The sequence below is a fragment of the Micrasema longulum genome, unplaced genomic scaffold (genome assembly GCF_059751315.1).
Source record: "Micrasema longulum isolate JH-2025_06_02 unplaced genomic scaffold, ASM5975131v1 h1tg001277l, whole genome shotgun sequence".
In the NCBI taxonomy this organism is placed as follows: domain Eukaryota; kingdom Metazoa; phylum Arthropoda; class Insecta; order Trichoptera; family Brachycentridae; genus Micrasema; species Micrasema longulum.
In genome coordinates this window covers 116,112-133,750 of record NW_028278464.1, presented here as the reverse complement: position 1 = coordinate 133,750, position 17,639 = coordinate 116,112, and the positions used below count along the sequence as shown (strand labels likewise).

At 31.0% G+C, this 17,639-nt stretch overlaps 1 protein-coding gene across 1 annotated transcript; it reads right to left on the bottom strand.

Moving 5' to 3' along the window:
* Positions 1–9,025: 9,025 nt before the first annotated feature.
* On the bottom strand, positions 9,026–17,198 carry alphaSnap (Alpha-soluble NSF attachment protein). The gene is made up of 6 exons (XM_088234736.1): positions 16,944–17,198; positions 16,349–16,545; positions 14,736–14,815; positions 12,348–12,533; positions 10,865–11,038; positions 9,026–10,480 (listed from the first exon to the last, which is right to left on the bottom strand). Exons 1-6 carry the CDS (start codon positions 17,033–17,035, stop codon positions 10,331–10,333), a joined length of 879 nt encoding a protein of 292 aa, XP_088090862.1. The 5' UTR covers positions 17,036–17,198; the 3' UTR covers positions 9,026–10,330.
* Positions 17,199–17,639: the final 441 nt, after the last annotated feature.

Sequence of the window (17,639 nt, the reverse complement as noted above, 5' to 3'; positions counted from 1 at the left end):
TATGATTTTTCAAAGTGTTGTATTTCTGAAATTACTCCGCGTGTGACGTCTCAAGTTCTCTTCCGCCTCTTCTCGTTCAGTTCTGCCGATTGGTCTGTTGAAGTACCGTAAACCGGAAATCTTTCGCAACTCTCTTGTCATTGGTTGATTCATATGAACCAGTGACGTCGTTCAAGGTAGTTTGTTTTTGTTAAAATACATTTTTTTTAAATTACATGTGAAAGAAATTTAACCGTACAATTTGACGCTCGAATTTTTACCGCGCGTAAGAAGATATTTTTACATCCAATTTCCCGTAGGGCTGAACTTCCTCATTTAATAAAATATCGAGAAGAATACTGCAGTAGTAACTATAATATTACAATAAGCTAAGACAAAAAACTGGGCATTATATTTCAGTATAATTAATTTACGTGGATTAACAAAATTTAAAGTTTGCTTTTGCTCTCTCGCAAAATGACCAATTTAGACATATCACTGTGTACTCCTGGGGGTGCTAAATAATGACGTCACACCTAACGTTATTTGTAACGTTCTCATTTTTTGCACCAGATTTCGGCACGGATTTTAAAAACGAAAGTAAATCTTTTAAAAATCTGAACGCTCTCATAAAAAACATTTTTTTTTGAAAATATGTTTGTAGGAACTTTTTTAAAATAATTCAATAATTGATTAATATCAATTAAGTGTTTTTTTATTGCTAATAACGAAATAATATTTTTTTTACATGTCCGAATTACATTAATATTCTATTGGTTTTAACGTGGTAACTTTTTTGGTTTTAACAAAATCTTGGCCATAGAATTAAGAATAGTCCAGAAACCGCATACGCGCATCAAACAGAAGGCGACTAAACTACTCTTAAAAGAGATGTTTTACGTTTTGACCCTTTAGTTTCTTTGTAGACGTCGCTCAGTATGCAACTCCCGATTTGAATTCAACTATGCCGTGTTGTATCGTTTTAAATTGTAGAAATACTGCTGGGATCTTTAATAAACAGGATGGGATCACATTTCATGTGTAATTAACAAATGCATGTGTAAGTAGCAAATGCATTACTTAAACATTGAAATATTTTTCCATCTGTCAGATTGTCAAAGAAAACAAAATGGACATTTCGTTAGTGTTGCCAGGGTAGTATTTTTTTCACCCTACTTTGCTCATCTAATGAGAGAACTAATGAAAATTGAACCTCAGATTAAACAACGCCGTGGTGGACATTTAACCGACATTATCTTTAAAACATCTAATATTATTTAACATGATATAAAAATATCCGTTTTATGTAAAATTAAATTTGTTTTATATTTCAAGTTCAAAGTTCATTAATTCAATTACTCTTGTTAAATGACCCTTTACTTATCTACTCTGTTGTATCAATCAATATTTCCGCGTGCACAATAAAATTTTAGAGAAATTAACAAATTGCTTTTTTTTACCTTACATTGTGTTATGATTATATTTTTTTCCCATCTGGTAACATTACGCGGCGACTTCACGAATGCGCGCGGCGAAAGTAGGGCAAAGTGGGGGAATTTTTGGACACAGTCCGATGTATTCAAATATGATTCTACACTCCTTCTGGACTATTCTTAATTCTATGTCTTATCTTGACCTTTGATTTTACATTTTGAATGATAAAATACCTAATTCAATACTCTTAACTGAAGTGTTTTATAAAAAAAAATTAGCATAAGGCAAAAAAATTACTTATAGATTACGTATTAAACACGTGGTTTAGCTCGAAGTCTTATATGTTTATTGTGTTCAATATATTGTATTTCATTATTTTATTGCCCTTGTTTGTCTTTGCTACAGAGTTTTATGTTCTTTTGGTTCCGTTTCTTGTACATATTTATGTTGTTTTATATGATTGGCTTCGGCCATATTTATAATAAATAAATATTAAATGTAATTATTTCAAACTGACTCACAAAGTAAAATATAATGATAATAACATTTTTTAGATCAAATTTAAACCAAAAACTAATGTTTTTTTTGTTACCATTGTTGACCTACCTACTATTTTTTTGGCCAAAAAACTACCATCTATCAATTGAGGTATTTGTAAAGCCGTATTTTCTAGAAACTTTTATTATCGAATTGATTCATTTTAAAATCATTTCAGACTTTATTCAATCCGTGGTATAAATAATATAATACAAACTCAAATATTGTACATATTCACTTTGTATTCATGTACAAATATCTTAAAAGATACACAAAGTTTCAGAACATGACTGTTTATTTGTCAAGGCTTAAAAATAAACAAAAGAATAGTCATGTTCTGAAACCGGTCGGCATATTAAATTTATTTTAGTAATTTTACACCAACTAAATATGTAGACTAATTATTTAGGTGCAAGATTGTTTAATTTTCATAAATATTTTTTACAAAATATTTGATTAAAACACAATAATATTGATAATTAATGTTTATTGCATAAACACATATAATATAATGACAATTTATTAACTGCTATAATATTATAAAGTAAGCTGGTTAGGCTAGGCTTAGGAACATCCTAAACACCCATATTATGTGAACTCACTATTCTAATGATACAATTCAAAATAATTATTTCATTATGCTTCTTAATCATACGTATGTAAGACAAAGTGACATAATGTAAGACACGAGCAAAAAGATACCTACGTATTTCTTGAAGCGGATGACATTTGAAGGGTACACAGTGAAAACGGACACATTAACAATTAAATAATTAATTTTACAGAAGAGCAAAAGGACGAATAAGAACCTTTTTTGATAGAAACGCTGGGTTCATATATTTAATAATATAGGTTTTCAATTAATGCAACGCATATTTTTGCATACAATCACAGAAAAAAAGAAACAAAAATGTAAATTTTATATTTAACAAAAATTCCTTTATGCACTGACAAAAATTTAGTAGTTGCAGCAAATGTCGCATTTTATCTGCTTTTTGCCACCCGTAACCCCATATTTATTTCCTAGAATTTACAAAGCAGGGAACTACATTTTGCTAGTTTTTAATATTCTATTTCATTGAACCCATTCCCAAAAAAAAATTGTATTAACTCCCTATGGTAGAGGTCGGCAAACTGCGGCTTGCAAGCCACATGCGGCTCTTTAGCCACTTGACCGCGGCTCAACTCACTCAGCGCAAGTTTCACCTTTATTGGATTTATTTCGTCTACCGGTTCTAAAGAAGAACTTTAAGAATTGTTGTCACTGAATCTTCCGACACGTGGCGAGAATATTGCAAATTCTGTCACTAAATTGAGCTTGATGAAATTGTTTCAATGATGCAGATGGGGCAAAATGTTTTTTTAAGAATATTTCAAAGTCAAAAATTAATCACGAGATACTTCTTTACCATTGCATTATTCAACAAGAACCGCTTTGTGCGCAGACATTTCCAGAAAAAATGTTTTAATGATCAACAATTTTGGCAAAGCTTTTCATCGCCAATTTAAAGAATTTATAGGTAAAATGGAGAGCGAACACGCATATTTTCTACTACTTATGCACGTATTTTATTATTAAGGTACGTTGCCATTTCAGAAGAAACAGTTAAGGAATTTGGCTCTCAAAGAAAATCTTAATTGTTTAACTGCTGATCTTTGGCTCTTTTGACTAATGAATTTGCCGACCACTGCCCTATGGAAACAGTGCTGGTCGTATTACATTAAGCAAGACGCGATATTTCAAAATGGTGTATATTTAAAAACAAAAATATAACAAATACATACTGTCTTTGTAAGTTCAATACCGTTATGAGCAAAAAAAAACAAAATATGATTTTTAGGCATTTTCAATTAAACGGGACAAGCCGCATTGATTGGTGCATGTGAATTTCGAAATTGACCAATACACCGCTTGTATTCGATTAAATTCAGTACCGCGAATGAATCTTCCCTACTAAAGAAGCGAAGCAATACCGCGTCCCCAAATCCTATACAGTAGATGAGATGTACTCGATTTGCGTAAAGGCAATACCGCAAATACGCCATATGTAACTGCCAATATCTGCCACAATCAACTTCATATAGACGCATATGATAGTAAAAATAGATTTTCTAACATAAATCAACACAAAATAAACTGCATTTAAATTTATTTTTAATCATTTTTTTTTCAAAATTGCAAGGTTTTTTGTCCCTCCTGAACATTTTGACAAATGGTTCATCCGCAGTATTGAACTTACATAGACAATACACTAATATATGGCAAATAAGGCTTAATTATTTTTTTTAAAAAGAGATATATCACGCCCTGTAATATAATATGTAGACTTATGTGACATCATAGACACAAGAATGAATATCTCAAAAATTGAAAAAACGCAATTAACCTGTTTTAGCCGTGTGCCCTACATTTGTGAACTGATAAGTTTTCAATGATTACTGAATCAATTAAGATTATTGACTAACTTTTCATGATGGAGCATTTTTTTATTTTTGAATCTAACAATTTTCTGTGTAATGATATTACATATTATTATTTAACATGATATTTTTTATTAACTACCCAGAAAAACATGTTCCTAAAAAATGATGAATTACAAATTTTAAAACAATCAAAATACACTTTTTGACTTTTTTGGAAATAACAATGCACTCTTTACAGAATCAAGAGTTTACAAATACACCAGAACCTCTTTTTACAACTGGATACCGTTCCAAGCAGTACCATGTAAAAAAATAATACAAAAAATGAAACAATGAAAAATAGGTTTCCATGCATAAAAATCAATTTGGGATTTCAAAAAAAAATTAATTGTTTATTATTTATTGTACCTTAAGAGGATATGCGGTAGATAAGAATTTCGACAAATGGGTATTTGAACATTGTCTTTCTGTCACTCTCCCGCAGATGCCGCTCCGATACAGTACGAAAAAGATAGCTGCACAATGGACTGATTTTGGCCAACTGAAATTGACAAAATCCACATTTCGCTGACCCGTTTTCCGCACCTCAAAACTGAACTGATTTTAAGGTTTTTTTTAGAAAGAGTATCAGAATTAAATTTTCTGTGTTGGTACCTTTTCCATTTTAAAAAAGTATTTTACATAATTGTATACCGTACGTCCGAAGACAGCAGATAAAACTAGGCATATTTTGGATTTTTGGATGGTCTTAGCTCCCATAAGAAACAATTTATCAAAAAAGCAAAATGATACACACCAATGGTATGATTGTGATGATCTATAGTGTGTGAAAAAATCATTGCTCTTGTGCAATAATCCAGGGAGAAAATACGGTATTAAGTTTGAATGACGAAAAGTAGCCAGCTAAAAATATTTACGATGCGAATGTTGATGAATGCAGAAATGGAGGAAGACTGAGAAAGACATGTCATGAACAAATCCAACAAATACTTGAAGATGGCCATGTTAAAAGTCGGAATAATCGGCACGCATGCATGAGAAGACGTATGAATGTAAAGGAAGCGAGATCTGTATGCAATGATAGAGTGATGTGGCATTCTATCCTCTCTGCCTACACTTACGGGGAAACGGCGTGTTGGTTTGTTTGTTGTTTGTTTTGTTTGAAGAAAAGTAAGACCGCGTTTCCTCTTAATTTAACTACAAAATATAACATGACAACAAAATATGTATGTACTTAAAAAAATTGTAGCGAAGATTATTCACTATCCTATATTATACGCCTAACAAGTAAAAGAGCCATGTAGGTGATTCCAAAAACGAATAGTAAAATTATATTACTATTAAGCATTGTTAAATTAATGTTAATTTAAAAAAAATAAAGAAATTGAACCATGTTATTTCAAAGCCGTGTAAAAAGATGTTCGGATGTACATGCATTATTAAGTCACCTTTTTTACTAAATATATATTTTTATTACATCATTTATTTCAGAATATCTTATGCAAACATTTGTCACAGATAAACAAATAAAATGCACATCATATCAAACTTGATAATCTGCATTATTAGAATACAAACATCAAAGTAGTAATTTAAATTCTTTTTTTATTTATAACTACTCCGTGATCTTTTGATTAGTGGAGATTTTACAGATGTACGAACTATTTACCTATTTTTTTCCAAAGTATGATGATAGCATTTCTACATTCATATAAAAAGTTAGCAGTGATATTCAGGTTTTATGAAATTCAAATTAAATAGTGCTCCTTGCATTTTTGTGTAAATCAAAATGGCCAGTAAAAACATAATTAGTAAAAATGTACTCAATTGTCTCTTGTGTTAATTAAATTTGAATTTAATTAAAATGTTAATCTAATTTAAATTAAAAACAAAATATGTGGGAGAAAGTTCAGTGCTGTGGAAAATTGGATATAAAAAATGTTTTCTTAAGCATTGTAAAAATTAGGGCATTAAATTGTACAGGGAAGATTCTTAAAATGCATGAAAAAAAAACTACTTTGAACGACGTCACTAGATCTTTTGAATCAATCAATATATGAATGTTGTGATAGATTTCCGCTTTACGGGAAGCTGACCAATCAGCAGAACTCACCGAAGAGAATATGTGATGTCACATGCGGAGTAATTTTAATATTACAAAACTTTAAAATATCATAGCGCTGATACATAAACATATTGTAAAAAAAATTCTGGCTTAGTTTGATAGTCTATTACCAAATAAAAACCACTGAGCTTCTAAATTGTTTTAAAAAAATAATTCAACTGAAATCCTTACCATCATTATTAAATGTTTTGATATGGATAAAATTAAGTTTAAATGGTTGCAAAAATTTGCATACATTTTTGTTAAACATGAGGTATGTGAAAACCTGTGTTTGAAAAAATGTCTGTGTTCGAGCGGATGAAGTTGGGTGTGAGATAGGACCAGAACCCTGGACGAGGGTTTTTGATTTGATAGCTACTCTCAGATAAAAATCCTGAAAAAAAAAAAAAAAAAGTCCGCCTCGTAATGTTGTGGTTGGAGCGTTCTCTAAGTATGCTCGAAGTCCAGGGTTCGATTCCTGGTAGGATCAACGTGAAATATTTATTTTGAAGGTGGTTAACTGCGATATTTCACTGTCCTCGAAGCGTAAGGCTGATCACCTTACCTTCATGTAACAGATGATCGGGATACGCTGCATATGGAATATACCAATGCAGTTTCCTATGCACCACTGGGTGTGGATAAGAAAATGATGATGAAGTAGAAACTGGAAAAATATTTTTTGCGCACAAAACAGTGCATCATAAAATTCTATTTTAATTTATTTAGTCGTTAAAAATAAAATTTTAACTGCGACATGTTAAGATAAAGTATGTACATATCATCAGGATCGTAGAACAATGACGCATGTTATTTTCTCCAACTTTACGTGAGAGCGTTTTAATTAATATTTTTGACACTATGTCACAACTTGATAAGCACAAAAGTATACCATTTGATCCTTGGGTTAGTTATACATATTATATACATTTTTTTAAAACCTGGGGAAAAAAGCCTTAATGTAACTTTATCAAGATCAAATATTAAAGAAAGTAAATGTCCCATTTTTCGCACATCCGTCATTGTCCTACGATCCCGACGATATGAAACACCCATTCAACATCATCCTGAGTTTTTTGCTGAAGTAAACAAGGTAATCTAATACCAGATATGAAAATTTGATCCATTAGCAGCCAGAGTACGATAAGAAGAGCTGAGAGCAAATAAAAAATATGCAGGTACTAGGTTTACTGACACACGGAGAATAAATGCATTCACTATACATACATCGCATAACCATTTAAATTACCTTTATTCAACAATAGGTAGCTTATCTGTTTTATCAACTGAAGTAAAACTAGTTAATGCAACATACATTAGTAAAATTCAAATCAGTAGTACTGAAATTTTCTGCACCCTTACATAAATTAAGCAAGGTTATCTTAGCATGCACTTTTAGCAGACACTTTTGTATAATGCGTTAATAATTGTGAATAAACAACGCCCGTTAAAAAACACAAATATTTATATGCACTTGCACTAAATTTTTGTGATGAATGTGTTTTTACCAGATAATCAAACCACTAGTTGTATTATAATAAGCCTCGACAGAAAATCTTAGACAAAGTTTACAGAAAAAATGTTAGTAGATCTAAAAGGTAGCTTTCTCCTCCAGTTAATATGCCCATTAAAGAATGTCATTGTCACCAAAAGCGAAAGGCTGTCTCTGTGACCCGGTGACCTGTATTCAATTGAACAAATTTCTTTCAAGACAGGATTTTTATTCCAGGAATTTTCATTAGGATATACATACACAAATATGTAAATAATTAGTAGATATAAATAATAATAGTATAAATTTGTTGCAGCAGAGAGGGAAAACATCTCTAACAGGGGAATATGAAAGTCTAGGCATTTACAAGGCTTGTGACCTGTCATTTAATAATAGTGTTTAAGATACAAATTTACTATTTTGAGCAATTCTCGGGAAGTAAAATTATATATCGTCGCCATTCAGGCAAGTCACTAACTCCGGAAAAGTAGATTTTGAGTTGAGTTTGCCATTTGAAGTGTAGAATTATGCTCTCGAAGAGGCATGCGTCACCGACGTAAGGTAGAAAAAAGTTGCGAAAATTTGAATTATTTGTTTTTCGTTAGACTTTCAATAAAATCTCAACACGCCTAAATCACTAAAGGCAAATAGAATTTATTGACAGTTTAGGCATATTTTTATAATTTTTGACAGTTGTATTCCTAAAACAGCGTTTTGTTTGTGTCTAGGTATCTATAATATATACTTTTTTAAATAAACACATAAAATTTATTTTTTTACTAACTCTTCTGGCTTGCTTTGTCCAGACTGTAAACGAGCAAGTCACTGAATTTTAGCCACCTTGCCTAATTAAAAACCTTCCAAATATAGAATTAAAATGAATCAGAAAGAAAAAGTTACAAATAGAATTTCTTAAAAAGACATGAAGGAACACAAAAATCTGACATTTTCTTGGTCTCCAAACTTTCGAATTGCGATTTCTCAATATTGTGTTTTTTGGGTTAGGGACTTTTGCCTGAACGGTGACGATTTATTTACTAAGATTTTTTCATTGCTTTTTCTTTACTTGTCACACTCAATTCAATGTCATGGGTATTTGAAGTTTCAGGAGAGTAATGTAAACAGGTGTAATAGTCTGTGGGTAAGTTTGTATATTTGGATGTGTTTATGAGCGAAACGACTACGTAATATCACTCGTGTTTGGTACAAATGAATAAATAAAAGTTGTGACTCACATATAACCTTGTTGCAAGTATTGCGCAGTCAACTATTTTGACCTATTTTAAGTCAAAATACCTAATATCAAATTTTAGAAACTCGATGATAAAGAGATAATGTCCTTATTATAAATACATTACAAACAATGAACTGGAAATTTTGTATTAACAAGTGCTTTTTACAAGTTACACGAAACGATTTTGTATACATATTAGTGCTTCAAAGTAAAAACGAACATCTATATAATATACATTAGCAACTAACCTGAAATAAAAAGAGAAAGAAATAAACAATTTGCTACCGAAATCATAACCATCAATTCAGACAATTCTAATTTTTACTCGAACGACAAATGTAGTTTTCAAAAATATTTATCACAAATGACCTAAAGTTAAAAACTCCCGTCGATAACAATGGTGCTGTTTTTAACATTACACTTAATCCTACAATTCACCAATCGGACATTTTGCCGTATAATTGGTAGAAGATCATTCCCAACCGAGTGACACACATCCAGATGTGCCAAAATAAAGAATATTGATGTTTATCGACTATGACTAAAATGTAAGGAATAGTTCATTAAAAAATACATATTAATAAGTCACTATCAACAAGCTAACCGTAATGCAAATATAAAATTTTAATTAGAAATGTTAACGATTATCGATTTTAAATAAAATATCAAGACACATTAACAAAATATATGAAACATATTAACAAAAATTTAACTTATAAGAATTAATAAATCTAGTAATCGTTGTGGCTTAGACACCGGGCGACCCATCAATCACACATATAAAGAAATTTAAATAAAAAGAACCAAGCGTCAATTATTTTCCCACTCATTTCCCGAAGATTGTTTTTAATTTATCTTTCAGAAATTTAAAATTCCACCTGTGATAGCTGTAATTAAAGAATACTAAACTTGAAAGTAGTATAATGAACGTCTTCAAGAGACTTGATGTTTTGAAATTGTAAAATAAGGATATATTTTCGGTGGAATTACTCTTTTCAAAAGCGGAAACGCCAAAGTAGAATGTGAGAGTGTAGTAAATGATAATGAGGAGGAGAATAAGACGAAAGAAAGGGTCAGCATTGACTTTATGTTGAGGAGCCACAAGGATGGATTGGGTTGGGAAGAATCAGCGGAGATCGGGGTTGTCGTTGATTTGTTTCTTGATGCGCAGAAGTATGCTGGTGTACCACTGGTCCAATCGGGAGATGCTGTCGTATTCTTTCACAGCGTCTGTAAATCCTTCCACATTCTGATCTTCCAAGTGCTCTGTCAGAACCTGAAAAGTTATGTTTAGTTTAACTATTGCAAAAAATCTTATACATTAGTTCTCTTAAAAAAACCTCCCCGCATGCAAAAAATGCATAGATATTAAATTTAATTATAGATTGAAAGCTTGTTACTTTGAAACTGAAAGAATAATAGGGAAAACATTTTAATTTCTTACTAAACAAAGACAGACAAAAAATATTCCTGTATTAATTTCTAAAAGATTATACTTTTTAATACTTTGGGTTTACAGTTAATCCAGTGGAAACAATTTTTATATTCTTTTCATTTTATTGCGATCTAAAATCTATGACAATGAAAAAAGTACCTACAAAAGAAAACAAGAATTAAAGAAATGAGGAGGATGTACACCAAGTGTTAAATTTAAACCAACCTTAATTAGTTTATACTCTCTGGAGTCCTGGAAGGCAGGGTATTGTGCTTGGTAGCGCTCGATGGCGTGCTGAGCATTAAGACTATCAACACACAAGTGGCACAGAGCAGCACGGAACATGTACTCTTTGGCGCTGTACTTCAGTAGAGAACTTTCCAGTGATGAAGTAGCAATCTGCAAATATCCAAACAAGAAAGTTAAATGCTATCTGAAATACTACGTAAGATGCTAACACTTGATTATGAGGCGAAACTAATCTAAAATCATAGATTTAAATAACCAGATAAGACTTTCTGAAGAGCAATCAAAACTTTGTATTCATTTTACGTTCCACAGTGAGATAAATCTATCTCCCTTTTTTTAATACTTGAAGTAGAGTTTTTGACACATCTAGATTTGTTTACTTCTTTATACTAAACATGCTGAGGACACATAACCACATCTCCATTCCCAAGACACGGATGAACGCTGTGCTTCTACGACATAGTAATAAAAAAATAATAAAAAAATTGTAATATTATGAAAAGTTTATATTATTTCTCAAATGTTATGAACTAACTTAATGAAGCATAAATAATAATAATAGTTCTATGTCTAAAATATAAGAATGAAAAACAGTCAAAAAATTACATTTTAAATACACATATGTACTTATGTGGACATCATTAAAAAATTAATTCACCAATCATAAATGGCTGTTTGAAAATTTTTACAGATTTTGAAAAACATCAATATTATGGAGGCAAGGGTGACGTCACAAATAAAAAGAATAGCAGAAAAAGAATCTGAATCTTTAAAATACTAGTGGCATAAATTTTTGGTTTAGTTAAATAATACAGCAATAAAATATTTGAAAATGCTCATTACACATTACCTAACTATGGACATAGACAGTTTAATCGAAATTCATCAATAAATAGTATTAAATTCATTTTAAACTAGACACTGAAGTCCTAGCTCCTTACTTAGTTCTTTAAAGATCTCAGATCGGAAGAAGAAATTCAATGAAATTCAAGAATTTCCAAAATTGACATTTGAAACCTGTTTTTTAAAAACACAATTGGAATAAATAACATTTAACTGTAACCTTTTTGGGATGATACTCGTCAGGGATACTATAACGTGCCTGTATCTACTAGGCAACTGCAATTCGATACTGTGACGGCAAAAGGTTATATCTGTCACAGGCACTATTTTACAGTAGAGCAAAAAGAAAGTTTAAAAATCGGTTGGGCAGGGAATTATAAAAGATAATTCCATGTATCTTATATCTTTATCCTTATATTATTATAGCTTTATCCTTTTGCCACATCAAAGAACATACTATTTGGGATATTTTTTGGAACAAACATGAAAAATGACAAAAACAGGATCTATAACCATTTGCCATCACAGTACCGAATTATCCTCAGAAATTTAGGGCTAGAAGATTTAATGGGTAGGTATATGTGTGCTCTTATATCAATTTTGACAGTATTCTTACCTGTTCGTAAATTTGAATAGCCTTATCGTAGTCCTCAAGCTGAGCAGCGTACTGGGCCACTTTCAGCATACACTTGTTGGCAGAACTGTTGCTCTCTTCTCCCTTGAAATAATCAGCAGCTTGCTCATAGTGCTGAATGGACCTTGCAAGGTCAACCGCTTCGTTCTCATACATTTCAGCTATACTCTGAAACAATAAAAAATAAGTGAAAATATATATATTCATTTATTTTTATGCATTTTTATTTTACAAATATGTATATTTTAATTTTAGGACCAGTTTCAGATTGTCGGATGTAACTGAGAATGAAGTTGGAAAGTGGGTTTGAAGTTACGGAAAAGCGAGGTTCGAACCTCGCCTCTTAAATCCATGAGTTCACGATGCTACCAATGACATCATACAGAATGACCATTACAGGAGAGTGCTGCGAGATATTGCATAGATTTATATACTATTTAGCGTGTTGTCCAGATTTTTATTGAAATATGTATGTTTATGCAATAATTTTTAATTTTAATTTAATAATGTGCATGCTTCCACTTTCCATTACGTTGTATCCCAACTCAACACAGGTCTCTTGGCCTCAGAGTTAGGGATACGTTATTATTTTTTTGGGTGAATGAATAAATAAATGAAAATAATAATAAATAATAGAGGAAGTTAGGTGCTTCAGAAAATAGGATATAATTGATTTTTTCTTACACGCAATAAAAATTAGAGCATTTAATTGTACAGTAAAGTTTCTCTAAAATGTGCGAATACATTCAATAATTTTATTAAAAATGAACTACTTTAAATGATGTCACAAGTTCTTCTAAATCAACCAATGATAGAGTGTTGTTATAAATCAGGACAACTCACCGAAGAGAACGCGAGTAATTAAAAAATTACAAAACATAAAAAAATCGTGGTGATATTAATTTGTCACTTAGTTAGACTATAAATTTCTTCACTTTTAGTAAAAAACGCTTGAAGTTTATATAATTAAATGTGAGTATAATATTTTATATGTTAAATTAAATAAATAAAATTGCCATTAAGTGTCTTCATTTCACAAAAGCGGCATATGAAGATAGCCCTAAGGAATAAATTCGCAGTACCAACCTAATTATTTTGTTTTGGGTGATAATTTAATAATAATATGATGAATTGGAAAAGGCGATTCGACGGCTAATATTATTTTTTAGCTAACTACACCATGAAGCGAACTTCACACAATACAATTTTAGTTAGTATCACACCCGCTAGGCAGGTCGTTAAGTACCATGATTAGTAAAAATTTGCTCCCGCACACTGAAGCTACATAACTTCGCAAAGTACATTCTAGTTATTAAAACACCCGCTAGGTAGCACTGAACATTACACATTTGTTGTGGTCAATTTTACACTACAAATTAGTGTGTGCAGTGATGCACATACTTTGAATTGTATGATTTCCTATCGCTACAGAATATGGTCATGATTTGGAGATTCCTAAAAAAATATATTATTTAAGTCTTTATTTTTTTATTTTTTTTATTTATATACATCAAACGGTTCAAAGAAACTTTTACAAAAGAATAATAATTTACAGAAATAATCACAGCAGTGCACAATAATTATGTAGCACATAGTATGAAATAATAGAATAAATAAAACTAAAAAAAATTGTGAACATATAATACAAAAAATAAAAAAGTAAAAAAGAAACATAATATCTCTAAATAAAAGATAACAATAACCGTGAGAAAATCTTATGTTCTAAATATAAATATAACACAGTAAAGTTGAGAATAAATAGATAATAATAATAAATTTAAAAAATTAGTACTTAAAAAAATATAAGTTTTTTGAGCAATAATATAAAAAACTTAAATTAACTAAATAATACCTTTATTTAGTAAAATCATCACCATCAGTTGGTTGGAAGAAGTTGCCATTTGGCAATAAATCCACCAATGTACAATTTAAATTATGTTTGACATGTTAAAATGAAGAAATAAAAAATCACGTATTCCAGGAACCAAAGTTAAATTTAATAATATATTTTTAAACCAAATCCATTACTTTTCTAAAAAATAACGAGTGAGAATACGTTTTAATTCATGAACAGAATATGTATTGAAAATTCGAATATTTGTTATAACTAATTGAAAACACGTTAACTACAATTAGAATCAAAGCATTAGAAATAATGTGTCAGTCTGATACATACGAGATAATAGTGATCCTATCACCACAAAAATATATAAAATATATTATCTATTTACAAACCAAGGCTACATCAATAATTGTATTCTGATAAGAACTTCTATATCACTGCAAATATAATAAGATAATATCATCTTGCAAATTTATAAAAAAACTATGTTTAATAACCAGAATTATTATTCATTTTTAAAATCTTACCTGGTGGTGTTTGGCAGCCATTGTAAATCTTCCCATATCAGTATAAATTTCAATAGCTTTTAAGAGACACGATACAGCTTCTGTAATTGCAGAGAGTAATTTATTAAAATTGGTATTGACTGCAGATCATTTTGTTATTCTGGAAGATAAAAGAAGCATTTCCCACACTCACAACACTAGATTAAATAGGGTTCTTTTGTCTGTCCTCGAATTACAAATTATTTCAGAGAACAAACATTTAATTGCACTAGTTTACGATTATTGAATCCCGTAGATCTTAGGTGATGTGGAAAATCTTGAAATGATAAAGTATGAACTCAAAATATACATCCTTGGAACACTTAAGTCGTAATATTATTATGTATATTGAGTACCTATGAGTTGTATTTGTGTATCTATTTTTATTTTATTTACAAATATATATGCTATGGAAGCTTTTAAATAAATAAAAAACTTGCTAAATTACCTAATACATGGGATGTTTTTATACATACACATGTATGTATAAAAACCTGCAACAAAACTTGTGAAAAGTGTTTAGACTTAATGGGTAACTATAATTATTAATGATAGAATATCCAGTCTACGAGCTGGACTTAGTAACGTACAGGAAGGATGCACTTTTTTTGTTGAATAAGAATTTCTCTTTCTTTCTTATCAAATTTTTTAATCATGTTTTACAATCAGTCTAGCCAAAATGGCCGTGATTATAAAACATGGCGTCCGCATTATGGGCAAAAGCTACATTTCTGTATGAAAAAAATGGCAAAAACTGCATTTCGTTTTTTACAGGCTTTTCACGGCTCAATTGGGGTGTTCTAGCCGGTGTTGAGTTTTCATTTTTTCATTTCTTTAGATATTTACAACTTAGTACATATTTATTAGGTGGGCACAGGAGTAAGAATATGATGAGGAAGTGAGATGTTAATATCAGAGAGGTCAGATAGGAAATCATAAAAACAATCATTTATGGGCATCAAAAAAAAAGGTTTAAGTCTTCTTCCTCAAGCTGATATTCGCACGTGGCAGAGTCCCGGACATTAATGGATTCTGAACAAGTGACAACCATTGGAGCAGTGTCCAATGACTCTGCTTATGGAGGATGTCTTAAACTTGTTCAGAGTCACAATGGGCTTTTCTGTTATGTTTGGCTTCAGTTAGATAAGATATCGACCCTTGGCTTGGGAGGGGGCTACCCAATATTTTTGCCATGTGCGAAGTTGCTTCTCCTTCATCATAATGAGGAAATCACCCAGTGGCAGTATAAGCAGGATCCTTGGAATGGACCGTCTCCCTTGCTAACGTGCCCACTTTTTCGTGCCCGGGAATACCACAATGGCTAGGAATTTGAGAAATAGCGATGCTTGGATCATAAATGATTGTAAGTCAAAATTTATTATCTAGCCATGGCCATCCAAACAATGGACAATCTGTTTTATAGCCATGTTAAATACATTATTACAGGAGGATGAAAAAAAATGTATTGCTTCAAAAACACTCTAAACACTTTATCCCAATTATAAACTAACAGAAGTATTTACTGTTCCATTTTATAAATAATATTTTGTCACTTGTAAATGTATTATTTTCCTATAAGCGATTTTTGAACTTACCATTAGTGTCACTTTTCTTGAAACAGTTGGCAGCGTCGACAAAGTTAGTGGCAGCGTCATGTCGACTGCCAGCCTTGCCGTGTAATCCGGCTGCCTCGCAGAATGCGGCTCCAGCCTGACTCCATTTCTTCGCCATCTTGAACAGGTTAGCTGCTCTCTGGTAGCAATCAACTGCATCTTCGACTTTGTTGGCGCCACTGAAAGTTACAGATTCACTTGTTATGAAAAAAAATCTATTGCAATTGCAAAATATCATAGATGAGATCATTTTTCATAGATTCGTCATCAAATTGTGCAATACAAATAAAAATCAAAGCGACAAAAAAAGGAACGCGAAAGATTATTTGGAAACCGCTTCTACTACAGAAGAGGAAAATAATATATCTACGTACTTGGCTTTTGATTTATGACTTTCTGAATAAAAAAAAAACAGGACAACAACCTTGCTAAAATAATCGATTTTTGACATAGTAATAATTGCATCGCAAAAACTTTAATACACAATTTTGCATAAGGTAATAACAATTATTATTTTTGTCAAACACAAAAAATACAATAAATACATAAAAACTCGATAAATAATATAGAAACATACCCGAACAAAGAACCGAAGAAGCCTTTCGATGAAGTTAACTTCTTTTCGGCTTCCGCCATAAGTTGCATCGCCTTTTGCTCGTTATCAGCCATGGTGAATGTTTAAAAAATAAAGGTAAATTAATATTTTCGTCTGTCAAACACTCCACCTTATTGACAAAATGTCTGATATTTCTATTTCGGCGAATATTGTACAAAAGCACGAAATCCAACCAGTCAGAAATAACGTATACCAACCTAACCCCGCTGAACGTATGCAAACTCGTGTGACAGAGCGAGAGAGAAAACAAGGAATCGATTTGCCATATTCTTTTCATGTGGTAGAAAGAGAAAAGTATAAAATGTAAATTTAGGGTTGAACAAATGTAACTTAAAGTTATGAACTTATTTTTCAAATACCGGTCATTTTTAGAACGGAAAACTAATTCTTGTGTTTCACTGAAATAGCAGTGGATTTCAATAGAACAGTGGACAAGAGATAAAATACTGTCCTCAGTATATTTTAAAAGTCGTTTGTTTGAAATTGAATTTTAAAATTGTTTTCTTAGATTTACTTTCATGAAAGAATGTTCATTGTGGTTTTTAAAAATAAGGCTTTAATGTATACTATTTTTCAAATCGTGTTTTAGATGTAAAAAAATAATCTGTAAAACAAAATATAATTATGTAGCCCTGCACCATGTACTGAAGTAGCATC